Raw genomic sequence first — 13,104 nt, 5'->3', positions numbered from 1 at the left:
GACGTCCCATCCTCCTCCTCCGCCTCCGCCTCCTCCTCCAGCCGCACACAACCGCTGACGTTTCGCGCATGCGCACAAAGCACACTGCATCAGCGGCCACTACATGAGCTGAGTTTATGCACAAAAACACACCGACTGTCGAGCTGCAGCGATGGGAAGAACACCGAAAACGTGGAGCTCCGCCGTCGTTAAATCACCCAAGTGGCAGGGATTTATGTTGCCCAGACGTTCGGCGTTTAACCCAGTGGTTTGACAAATCAACTGGCTCTGCACAAATCAAATATTACATACGATATGTCAACAGAAACAGCAATCACTTGAATGTTTTGCAAACTCATGTGGATGAAGGGAGCGATCGTGGAGGTATTAGTGGTGCCTTGGCGCCCCCAACTGGCACAAATCAGTGTTGAGTCGATTTGTCAGCGTTGACATGATTCACGGGTAAACGCATTTGTTTTTTATGAAGTCACTTCCAATTCCTGAAAAGCAATCAGTGAACACAACGGGGTCGGGGAAAATACCCTGCGGGATAACAGTTCATTCAATTTGATTTTTGCAACTGAAGGCAAACACCAGTCGTCATTCAAAGTAATTGTAAAAGGTTTATTAGAGATCACATTTAACCACGAGTAATGAACATGACTGTACATAAAATGTATTAGGACACTGTGAAATGCAGACAACCCTGCAATCTTAGAACATTTGATTAGGTCTTAAAGTTGAGAGGACTTGAATGTTTATGAGGGTTCAACTCCTCCAGCTAGTCAGTCGATAAAGATTATGCAGCAATGGGTGGGGAAGCCAAACGGCCTGGGAATTCTTTTCACCATTTACTTGTCTTTTGTCTTTTCAGCTGACCAATATCCTAGAAGAGGGGGAAAAAAAGATAATATGAGATTAATATTGAACATATGTAAAATTTCACTTGTATAAAATATTACTGCACCAATATGAATGGACAAACTAATTTTTGCCAGATGTACATTTTAACACAAGGTAAAGAGTGTGAACTCCTTATAGTGTATATTGTTTCTCTAACACCAAATCTCAATTCGCATAAGATATTTGAGTGGTCAAATGCAGTTGCGAACGTTGAAGCTGGTCATATAAAAGAGGAAGAACACCATAAGACCTTCTCTCTTTCAGTACATCTGCCATTTGTCAGTTTAGGCACTGAACACAACTGAGGTTTATGAAATAACAGATATGTTTTATGAAAAAAAAATAGGATGAGGTATCTGTACTATCTGAACTAAAAATAGTTTTAGAAATTAACCTTTTTTTTAAATTGTTTTGCAATATGTCTTACACTTTACATGTCTAAGCATGATACTTGGCCACATTTTGAACACTAGAGTGATTAGAAAAGGCCACAGCTCAATCACAAACACACAAAGAGGCAAAAGTACATTTTCTCTCTCTCTCTCCTGAAAAGCTGAGCCTCCTCCTACGAACCTGGGTCAGGAGGAGGACAGGGAAGACCCTGTTCAGAGTTTAGCGGATTTAGAGGAGGCTATACCCATCAGCATGGAGACGTCATTGGCTGAGGTCAGCCACGCTCCACCATCCGCCACCAGGATGGCTCCGGTCACATAGGAGGAGGCCCGGCTAGCCAAGAAGAGGGTGCAGTGGGCCATTTCAGTCTTATTGCCTGCTCGTTGCAAAGGAATGGATTGGAATGCACCAGCTGCTTCCCCTCTGGGTCCACCTGAGATAAATTCAAAGAAAAACAGCATCCACGATCAAATGCAAATCAAGGCTTGGAGTAATAAAAAAGACAAGTAATTCATTGTGATATTTGCATGCAAACCCATCCCACAGGCAAGAGAAGAAATTGTCATTCTTAAAAAGAAATAGGAGGTATAATGATGAAAGCAAAGTGCCTCAATACTAAGTTACCCCCTCAATTAAAAGTAATTTATACAATATTGTATGAGACAGACAGTAGATTTCAGGAACATTCGCAACCCAAACCAAAACTCTCATTTGCCTTTGCGTAAATATCACACTAGCTCCTGCAGATTCTGTACTCTATATTTCCTCAACAAATAAACACTAACAGTAGAACCATTTCTTTTCAGATACTTGGGGTTTTGTTTTTTGTGAATGATTACGTGACTCAAATCTCAAACAGTTTTGTAAAGTGGAAAAATATTTCAAGCGCCTTGAATGGGGGAAAATAAGATCCTACAGGTAAACTTTCCATGTGTTTTTGATTGAATTTTCATTATTTTTGACAAAGCCCTCATGATAATATTATGACTGTTAATTTAGCACAGGGGTTGGTCACTTTTACCACTCAAAGAGCCGTTTGGACCCATTTCCCCACAGTAAAGAAGACACCTTTATGCTACGTATGCAAATGCACTGCAGACAGCAAAGTAGGAATTTCACCGTACAGGGAAATACGTTTCTACACGGTGCAAGTGACAATAAATGCATTTTGACAGTATCAACAAAATGTGTTGCAATGAACAGCTGTAGAGAAAACGACATTACATTTCTGCATGCAACAAAACATTCTGAATATTTACGGTTGCTTTTAAGAAAAAGGTCTATTTGAGTCCTTGTATTTATGGAAAAAAAAAAAAAAAAAAAGCAGAACTTAAAGGATCCACCGGCAACAAACCAAAAATGCCATCCTCTCTCTGTGCAGACTGCACTTGCAGTCGTTTATTAAGAGCGACAAAAATATTTTAAAACATTTTATTTAGATGTTACAAGTTCGCCATAATCTTCAAATTTAAAATTACATTCTAAAAATGAACGAACAAAAATAAAATACCTCTTAATTAAATACTCTATTATTTTCAAAAGCCACAGGGAGCCGCATCAGACGGATCATGGTCTGGGATTGCTGACGCCTGATTTATTCAACGGGACATAACAGAATCATGTTGAAGCTTTACCCAGTCGGCGGAAGCCCTCCGTTCCAGAGATGGGACCTGGAGCCACTGCATTGACTCTCACCCTACTGGGCCCCCACTCCACTGCCAGGTGCTTGGTCATGGCATCTGGATACCGAAGAGGAGCAAAGGGGAATTGGATTTTGATGCTGACACTGTAAAAAGACAAGAATAATGCACTTACCATTTGCAGCCTTGGCAGATCCAGCATGCACCTGGAGGGCCTGTCCTTTGTATCCAAGTGTCGCAGAGATGTTGACAATATTGCCTCCGTGATCCTGCATACATAAGACATGACTCTTAGAAACCAACATAGCGAGTGCATGATCATGTTATGTGATTAATAACTCAACAAATACATTTTAGCTGAATTAATGTCGGTCCGTTTGAATTACAGCACTGTGACATTGCATACAAAATTAGCAGAGACACCCTTGAGTCGTCAGTGGAATATCACGAACGTGAGAATTGGATGGAAAAATTCAAAAACAGAATCCAATTAGCGGAGATACAGCAGTAATGTTTTAGATCTCTATTAAACAGAGCTTTAGGAGTGTCTCCTAGGTCTTAATGTTATTTATTGAAAAATTCACTTTAAAGGTCAAGCTTTCTGCGTGCACTGTAGCGCCCGTTACGTCAGTTTTGAACGGCGGTCAACGAAAAGCAACCACAGCAACAGAGATTATGTTCCTGTACCTTGAACCACTTCTCAAAGATCACTTTGCTCGTGTTGAATGTACCCATAGTGTCTATTTCCATCACAGTCTTGAAGGCGTTGAAGGAAAGTGAGGTAGCAGGGCAAAGGAAGTTTCCAGCAGCATCTGTCCAAAGCAGATATTAGATGTTCAACAACACAATTTAGAAAAATCCAGCCGGACAGGCTCAGATGCTGAATATGTATCAACCGTCTCGAACAAACTACATCCGTTGAAAACAGAAGTCAAGAACCTGCTGCAGTAAACCGCTTGTATCAAATTGTCTATGACCTATGGATTCTTATTTTTAATGTCTGAGTCGGCACACCTTTTTATTAAAATATTAATCAATAATCTCTCTCTAAGAAGAAGAAGACTGAGCAGAATCAGTAATGACGTTGGTATCAATACGGTCTTATCGATCACCATCCCTGTAAGGTCGCCGGAGATTAAGGAAAGGCTATAAATAGATGCAATAGCAGAAAAGTAGATGATTAAACCAAAAGATTTCACACTTGCCCTTTGCTCAAGGTACATTTACAGATATTCCACCTATAGATCAGTCAAAACGGTTTGTACTTGTACCCTTGCTGGTATGATACTGACCTAATCGGTGTCGGCCTGCGCGAAGCATACTTTAAACTCAGTAATCATGTATTTTGGCTTGACAAACCACATACTATTAATAAGGATGTCTATGCGGCCAAACTCTGTCAGCGTCTCATCCACGGCAGCTGCAATGCTCTCTGGCTTCCTCACATCTATACACAGCGGGAGACAGCGGCGTCCTGATGCGGCAATTAGCTTATTGGCTGCCTTAAGAGACATGAAATTAAATCACACAAGGCCCAAATATCAAGATCTGCTCATTTGCAAAAAAAAAAAAAACGGTGTAGGCCACACGCAATAACTGACCTCTTTTAGCTTATCTAAGTTTCTGCTGGCGATCACTGTGTCACATCCGTGTCTGGAAAGGAAAACAAGAAAAATAAGGCAGAGTGTGAGAGCAGTGTTTTGTTGTTATTAGTATGCACACTTGCATGAATGAACACGCGAGAAAAACAGGGATATTGATGATGATTTCTGTATTCATTACAACTCAGGGTCACACACAGATGATTTCAGGACAGTAAAGATTAACAGGGCATAAACAATCACTGGGAAGTGATGAAGAAGAAACTGATAAGTGAGTAACCGAGAAGTGGGAAATATTTCAGTGGTAAATTAGTCTAAGAAAAAAAAAACAAATCTGCCACCTGCTACAACCAAACAGATAAATAAATAACAGATGGCATTAGGTTTCCCTTTTTGGAGACTCTGCCGAAGGGCGACTTTGGTAAACAATTGAGCCATTTAAACAATGTCACACAGGACCGGGCGAGCAGATAACCGATTGGAGTGTCAGATAACCTGAGCAGAACATTTATAGTACATCTACGCACTTGCTCAGTCCAGTATCCCACTGAAAAGAACAACGCGATCGAAAAGCTTTAAACCAAAATACAAAATTCAGCTCACCTCATGAAGATTTCTGCAATCCTGAGTCCGATTCCTGATCCACCACCGGTGATAAATGCAACCTGATTTCTGAAAACACAGACCCTCAGGAGTCACTTCATGAAGTTTCCGCAGTGCCATCCATTCCAAAGAGTCCGATTTTCATGCATCTGCATAGAACTTGCAGAGAAGATCCTCAGTCATGGTCAAGGGAAGTCCATCTTGGTCCACTTACTTCAACAAATCTGGACTGTAGATGTGCGTGTAGGAACTCAGGCAGTCATCTGAATCAATATCCTCAGGCAAGAGCCCCCCTTTTCGTTGTGCATCTGCCATGCTGGTTTAAAAAAAAGAAAAAAAAGCGGATAAAAAAAACTAAAATGACAGTCAATCACCACAACACCAAAATCATAGAGTAAAACTAGCACAGCACGGTTAGCATGCTAAGACTTTAAGTTACAAAGTTATGCTCGAAGTATGAGGGTCATTAGCTCGGGCAATTTCAAAAATAAAACAAAATTTGCCGACTGGAAAGTAATTACTGATTAGTTCGAGTCAAGATAAATTGAAGATAAATGTAATGCATTTGAAGACGTTTGGTTTATTACTTGTTGTTCTTTTTTTTTGTGATTGAGATTAATAGGTAGCTCTGTTCAAGCCTCTGCTTAACAGTCCAAGCTAACTCTTGTAGTCTTTTACTCACACGTCGGTCACCGTGGCGCTGAAAAAGGACACGAAACCTCACTTTGGCTGAACATGAACTTGCAAAAGAAGATTTAATCCAGTCCGGCCACACGCCTTGGGATAAGAACTCTCACTTTTCAAGCGCTTTTACCTGTAAGAGCTGACTGAACTTCGGACGTCTTTTCCCCTGGCGGTCCTCTACAAGTGCATTGTGGGTAATGTAGTCCATTAGTTCAATCCCACATTAAAGGGGAAACATATGCTTTTACTAAGAATCCCTTTTTTTTATATTGATGCACAGATTAAAAATATGAAAGTTTATATTTCAACTCTGTGCAATAAAGCAGTTTAAATGGAGCAAACAGCACAATTACTGGTATGATTAATGAGCAGAAGTGCAGAGTACGATAGTCTCTGGGTAGCAATGAGGTGCGAAGATAATGTGTAATGTAAAACTGGCAATGTAGTGAAAGTAAAAGGGGTTATGAATTATACATTTAATCCGTGTTCAAAAGTCAAAATTTAAGTCTCGTTTAAGCCACAGACGCAAACAATGTCAGATATCACATGCATTGGGACAAGCCCCGGTGATCATGTTGCTCCTCTCTAGTAACAGTAATCATGGGTAAACAAATCCAAAATTCAATGAAACAAGGTGTACATTTTCAGGCCCGGTGCTGATCTGGATGCATTAGTGCACTTTTTTTTCTTTTTTTAAGTATTGATCTTTCCATTTGGAACCACAGTTGGAAAAGCCCCAGTGCCATAGATTCTTTAATTACTCCAAGGGAATAGGTATTCTCTTCGATGCTTAGGCTGCTTCTTTGCTAAGACAGGTATGAGGAGCAGAAATGTGATCTGCACTTCCTTTGGGTTTTCAAGAAGCACCACTTCACAAGGGCAAAGCTGCAGCGCAAATTAAGATGGATTCAGAAATAAACCATGTGAGACTGAAGAACTGTCAAAGGAGCAATGTTTTTCTTCTCAGGACGTTATTTCCGGATTTAGTGTTGTATTTTTCACATCATATTTCCCTATTTGTTATAATAATTTGTGGTCCGTTTTGAATGAAAAACACTGCATTTCCAGAGAATATGTCAACGCAATTTATATTCAAATATGCACAATATGACCATAAATTTGGAGATCCAGGTTTGAATTGTTTAACAGCCAGGTGGCGCCACTTGTCAGCATTCACGAGAACATTTGCAATCACGTAAACGTGGACCTACACTGAGGCTGGAGAAGAATGCAAATAGATGCATGGTTCACACGACTGTGCCTCCAGACACTCCTCTTCCCGTCTGCGTTTAAGTCCAATGAAATCTCGGTGATGAACGTTTCCGGCATGATAACGAGACAGAACAGCGATGAGAGCAAACAGGAAGACAACAAGTTCATGAAATAAAGAAGAGGGACATTTCTTACGGATGGAGACGTCGAATGTTCCTCTTATTTACGGCAACTTTCACGGTGTCTCCACTGAAAGGGCCGCGACGTGTCTCTCTTGATATCATTGGAAATTTGGTCTTTTACAGTCAGACTTAGAGCGTCAAAGTCAACTGTCAAAGGCAGTTTTTATATCTTTTGAGAAGAAGATCTCGAGGTGTGAACATAAATCCAAGTCCAAAAGACAGCGATTATACAGCAAAGCAGAACGATTGTCTCGTTCATTTAATTGCTCCTTTTAGCCGGACAAGATTCGAGACGTAAATGTCTATTATCCCCCGCTGCTCCAGAAGGTCGGAGAGGATTTACAGCCCTACAGCTCCAACATCTGTTCCAGGGTTTTGTCCTTCTGATGGCGGTTTCATCTCGCTGGACGGTCCTTCATCTTTCAAGCCCACCAGCCTGCAGCTGACCTCCCACAGCCTGCGAGCCGCGTCCTCGTCGAGGGCCTGCGGCGCCGGCTCCTTCTCCGTCAGCACGTCGTAGTACCGTCCGGTCACGCTTTCCAACTCCTCCGCCACGGCCAGGTAGACGCTGGGCTGGGCGCCCAGCTCTGGGCTTTTCACCAACAGGGAAAAGAAGGGACCTGCACAAATGTCAAAATCAAAGAACTGACCTGGAAGTGTTATTTATTTTTTTTCCTCTAATCCAACATTTCTCTACCTTTTTTTTGAAGCGCGGCACATTTTTTTAGATGAAAAAGATCCCGCGGCACACCGCCAAACAAATATGTTACCCAATTACACTCCGTAGCTTCATACAGCCGCCGTCCAGTGGAGCGGAAGAGTATTTAATTGCTCTTCCTGTCACTACATCCGAGGCACAGTCACCTAACAATGACAAATTATTTGCACTCGCTGAATAATAACCTTTCGGACCAATTAAGTTAAATCTTATCATTTTGGATGGCATGCCTGGTGATCTCTCATGACACTCTGGTGGTTGAAAATCACCGCTCTGATCGCACCAACTACAAGCTTGCTAAGATCTCCCAAAGATGGCCGGGATGCACACCCTTGTTTCCAAGCGATAACAGTTTGGCACACTTTCCCACGGAAATTAAACAAGCAATATCTTTTGGTTAGATTTTTCTATTTTTTTTTTTTAGTTTATAATAAACAATAACTGCCATTTGTCAACCCAGAGTATATTTTTCAACGTGCGGCTGTCTTAATGATGAATAGGGCCCGAGGTGCAAGTAGTAGCGGGGAAGGTCGACTTCACAGCGTGACACATCTGCTGCAACATCAGGGCGAAATTATATCCGCTGACAGACTCAGAATTTTACAACCAATATGGTGCGTCTCTGCCTCCGGAGTTAACTTGGTTAAACTTCACAAAGTACTATGCACCTATTTTTTTTTTAGCAACCCTCGTAAGTACCGTAATTTTCGGACGATAAGCCGCGACTTTTTTCACGTAAACAAAGATGCGGCTAATATGTGGACTTTGGGTGGGGGACGCTAACGAGCTTCACGCCGCTAAAACGTTTATCCTCGTCACATCGGACCAATGAAATGACCGGGAAATTCTGAGTCCGTTCAACTCCGACACCGAAGAAGACGACTTTGACGGTTTTAGTGCGCAGGAGGAAGCCCGAGATAGCGATCGGCTAGCCGGTGCGGCTTATATTGAGGTGCGCTCAATAGTCCGGAAATTACGGTATTTAAATATTCATATAACTATCATCATTTTGCAGAATTAAGATAACATCAGGCTATTTCTGTTCTGGTCGTCCGCTCTTGCATTGCTCCGTCTGGTAAATGTAACAAAGATTCGCCCAGAGATGGGAGCGCGGCGGGGCTGAGGTTTCACAAACAAACCTAATAAAATTATAATCCTTTCAGTTGCAAAAGCAACCCCTTTTGTATACGTTTTTTTTGCCGATGGATTTCGCCGCGCTCCATCATCCCCAGTATCGTGCAGCTTCACTTTCAGGTAGCGACATCAGCGTTCTCTTCCTCCACTAATTTTTCTGTATTCATCAATCATCCTCGTGCTTACGCCTGGATGAAAACACTCCAGGTGGTAAAATGAGCAGAATCCCTATTTAATTAATTTTATCCCTACGTTTGCATTGCCATTCTATTTAATATTTTCGCGACAGAAAGGTTTCATTCCTGCTGCGGCGCTGAGCAAACAGTGCCTGCGTTTATTGCCTTTTTTTTTTTTTGTTTTTAATTTATCTTAATTCAGTGTTAAGGGAGCGGGAAACTCACTCAGCACAGAGCTTGAGAACTGTGACTGGTGCAGACCCGTGTGTCTCCCGAGCTCCGTGGCAACGACGCCGGGATGCACGGCGTTCACGGTGACTCCGGTGCCTGTTACGCGAACACACACAGAATGAGAGAGAGCGAGAGAACATTGTAAAAAAAAAAAAAAAAAAAAAATACATCCATTGGCTATTTACATATTAGAACATAGGGCGCGCTCCCACCCACGCATGCCCACGTATGCAGCATCCACTAAATTTGCCTTGTAATCGCTTGGCGAGCTCTCTGGTGAACAGAACGTTGGCAAGCTTGCTCTGAGTGTACGCCTGCTTGGTATCAAACTTCTTCTTCTCCCAGTTCAAGTCCTCAAAGTCAATCTTTCCAACAATGTGGGCGAGGGAGGCCAGGTTGATCACTCTGCTGGGGGCGGACTCTTTCAGCTTATCCAGCAGGAGACTTGTCAACAAGAAGTGGCCTGGAGGAAGGCAGAAAGTACGTGAGGTGAGGCGGTGATGGAGCCGGGAAGGGTTTATTGTTACGTAAATAGGATTTTAGACATGCTCTCTTTCACCGAGTTGGAGCGAAAACTTGTTTGGGAGTGAGAGCGGGTGAAAGTTCACGCCGAAATACATCTGTTTTTTTTTTTTGTGACCCTTAAAGTCAATAAGTTCACAAACCGTTAGTTTTTTTCTCATCTGGATGTACCTAAGTGATTTACTCCGAACTGCATGTCGAAGCCGTCTTCGGTCTTCCACGCTGGACATCTCATGACCCCTGCATTATTTATAAGTATATCCACACGCTGCTCCTCTACAAGGCAATAAACAACATTATTGCAGAGCTTTATTTTCCTCTGAGGCGGCAGGAATCTCCGTCCGGTTGCTCACTTTGTTTGTTGATTCTCTCGGCGAACTCTCGTATGGATTTGATGGAGGACAGGTCGAGGTGATAGGCGTAAACGTTGGGGTTGAGCGTGTCTCCTCGGATCTCCCGCGCCGCCGCCTCGCATTTCTCCATGTCTCGACATCCCATGATGATACGACCCCCTGATTGGAGTGAGAAAAAACAATGGAAATCACAGCTGGGGGGAAAAAAAGGGATGTTTGCAACAAATATCCACTTGGGAATGGAAAATCAAAATGAGTAGCGACTCCACTTTTGACCTTTTAAATTATATGTGCTTAGATTTTGTACTGTTTCACACATTTTCTCATGACCAAAAATTTGAGTATTTTCTTTGTGATTTGAATAGTATTCTTTTTTCCCCAATATGTTTACCTGTCCACGGCTCACAAACAATAAACAAATGCTGAAACAATTTGAAATACATATCAATATGTTGCCCATCCAGACTGATGGTGCCGTGGTGTTTACTTCACACCTCTCTTAGCCAGCTCTTTAGCCGTCTGTTTTCCGATCCCAGTATTGGCTCCAGTTATAATCACCGTCTTCCCAGTGATGTTGGCTTTACTAGGACACCGGCCTCCGGTCACGTGATTCCTGTGGAAACAGTCAAATCAAAATGTAGAAATATGTTTTCTATGTAGTTTAGTCTTGCTAAAACTAAACTTTTTCATGGAAACTTCAGCATCTCATGTGTCTGCTCTTGTCAACGTTCACTTAAATCAAAGATTCACAAATTCTCCCTTCTGTGGGAATAATTCCAGGGAATGATCTGAATGCTCAGATGAAACCGCTGCAAATAATTAAGATATTTGTGAATTCGCGTAAATTAAGCACAGTGTGAGCAGACACATAAGACCCTTAGAAGACCGCAGTGGCTGCTTGAAATGTTGTAAATGGCAAATTCATTCATTCATTATCAGCTTATCCTGCCGGGGTTCATCCCAGTTGTCATCGGGCAAGAGGCTGAATTCACCTCCTCTCCTCCCATGGAAATCCAACCGTGGACCTTCTTGCTGTGAGGCGAAAGCGCCAACGTGCAGCCCATAAATAGTTACCACCGATAGTTTACCACATTTAATGCAGATATACATCCTTATAATATGTACACAATCTGTTTTATCGACATAATACACCATGTCAGACTGTTCATTTATTCATCATACTGTTGATTAATTGATTAAATCTGCAACTGCTGCTTTTTTTGCACTTCTGGTCAGATGCTAGACTGCATTTTCTTGCCCAGTACTTGTACATGTATACTGCCAATAAGTTGAGTCTAATCTAAAGAGAAAGGCTACCATTCCAGGACACATGCATAGCCGGGTGCAGGGATAGTGAGAGCTGTGATTGACTAAAGCTGTGGAAGAAAACACCAAGCATGAATTAATGCACATGGGCTGAGCGATAGCTGTCACACTCGCTAACTGGAGAGAGGTTGGGAGATTCTAAAGCAGTGACGTGCAGTCAGGGGAGGCAGGAGACATAGTGCCTCACTTGCCAATCTTGGAAAGAAATAAATTGTAAAATGAAAAAAGAATTTAATGGTTATTTATCTGTGATTTGCACTATAAATGTATATACCATTTAACTTCACCTGTTATTTTATTCAAAATCACTGGATTTTCACTGTTCAAATACTGAGAAGACAGGTGCGGTGAGGCTGAGGACTGTTGAGCCTCAATGTAGACCGCACAATGACGGCTGACATACACCGCATGAAGACCGTATTGCTGTCTCTCTGTATGTCGCTATTACAATGTTTCAACACTTTTTCCAAATAAACTACGTTTCCAGTGAACACTGTTTTTTTGTCAACAACTTGCGACTAGTTTCCTGTGCTGAGAGAACATGAGGCACTATCAGTCAGTGCCTCACCAGCCACGAACCATGCACACTTCAATATCTAGAGTGCATGGTTTGCTGATTTGTTTGCAACAAGGATGTTCTATTGTTGTTGTTTTTTTTTTTTTTTTTGTAACAATGACCTGACATGACCTTACAATAGCACGGTGCAGCTGTTGGCCATCCCGGCTAGCACTAACCCCACTTTGCTACCCAGAAAGAAACCGAGCCCTGACTCACTTGAGCAGGACGGCGCTTCCGACGGCTGTCCCGAACACGGACACCGGCAGCAGATACCTGCTCATGATTCTGGAAAAACACAGCTGACAAAATAAGTTTAAATCATATCTAGAAAACGACTTCAACCTCACAACTAGCTCTCTGCTACTTGTCTCACGCTAGGTTGCTGCCGGCGGTTTTTTATTACGTCATCAAAAAACAGGGACAGGGGCCGCGGTGCATCATGGGAAATGAAGTCCCTCGATCAGCACCAAAGGCAATGACTTCCTGTTGTGTTTTTCGTGCAATAAACTGTAGGAAATGCTTTTTCTGCCGTTAGCAATGATATCATTTCTCTTTCAGTGCATCTTTACTCTCTGTTCTTGCTGCGCCTTTGCGAAATATAATTTAAACGTCACAGTTCTCATGCAATTCAAGGCGCACTCGCCTATTAGCGACACCCTTATGAGTCATTGTACCAATTGTGTACCACTATTATCAGATCCACAGGACACGACTAAATAAGTGCAATCTTTCATTCATGTTTTACATTTGTTCTGTTTAACCCTGTGCCAGTGACCATCAGGAATGTTCGCAGAACAGTTGGGCTCCGTAGGAGAGGTTGTGCTGCTGCTTTAATTTTTAACAAACTATCTTATTCAAAGCTGTGAATAATTGCTAATGACCAGAACT

The 13,104-nt window shown here is 42.1% G+C and overlaps 2 protein-coding genes across 5 annotated transcripts; both read right to left on the bottom strand.

Annotated features, from left to right (window-relative positions):
- Positions 1-607: 607 nt before the first annotated feature.
- Positions 608-7,325, bottom strand: decr2 (2,4-dienoyl CoA reductase 2, peroxisomal). 4 transcript variants are annotated; one of them, XM_086140754.1, is made up of 10 exons: positions 7,211-7,325; positions 5,334-5,435; positions 5,120-5,188; positions 4,517-4,568; positions 4,282-4,417; positions 3,603-3,727; positions 3,091-3,184; positions 2,910-3,014; positions 1,456-1,708; positions 608-865 (listed from the first exon to the last, which is right to left on the bottom strand). In XM_086140754.1, the coding sequence occupies exons 1-9, from the start codon at positions 7,297-7,299 to the stop codon at positions 1,488-1,490; spliced, it is 993 nt and encodes a 330-aa protein (XP_085996880.1). In that variant the 5' UTR covers positions 7,300-7,325; the 3' UTR covers positions 608-865; positions 1,456-1,487. The 4 variants fall into 4 exon arrangements, with proteins under 4 accessions (XP_085996880.1, XP_085996878.1, XP_085996881.1 ...); XM_086140752.1 differs by having other exon boundaries at positions 1,520-1,708; XM_086140755.1 differs by lacking the exon at positions 7,211-7,325 and adding an exon at positions 5,934-5,974 and having other exon boundaries at positions 1,520-1,708.
- Positions 7,326-7,534: 209 nt separating this feature from the next.
- Positions 7,535-12,595, bottom strand: LOC147214946 (retinol dehydrogenase 13-like). The gene is made up of 7 exons (XM_086140751.1): positions 12,433-12,595; positions 10,826-10,944; positions 10,332-10,490; positions 10,150-10,254; positions 9,707-9,919; positions 9,451-9,552; positions 7,535-7,817 (listed from the first exon to the last, which is right to left on the bottom strand). The coding sequence occupies exons 1-7, from the start codon at positions 12,495-12,497 to the stop codon at positions 7,537-7,539; spliced, it is 1,044 nt and encodes a 347-aa protein (XP_085996877.1). The 5' UTR covers positions 12,498-12,595; the 3' UTR covers positions 7,535-7,536.
- Positions 12,596-13,104: the final 509 nt, after the last annotated feature.

The sequence above is a fragment of the Fistularia commersonii genome, chromosome 33 (genome assembly GCF_037954325.1).
Source record: "Fistularia commersonii isolate RoL2024-O1a breed Wild chromosome 33, RoL_Fcom_v1.0, whole genome shotgun sequence".
In the NCBI taxonomy this organism is placed as follows: Eukaryota; Metazoa; Chordata; class Actinopteri; order Syngnathiformes; family Fistulariidae; genus Fistularia; species Fistularia commersonii.
The sequence above is the reverse complement of the archived record's forward strand: the minus strand, read 5'-3'. Positions and strand labels throughout refer to the sequence as shown.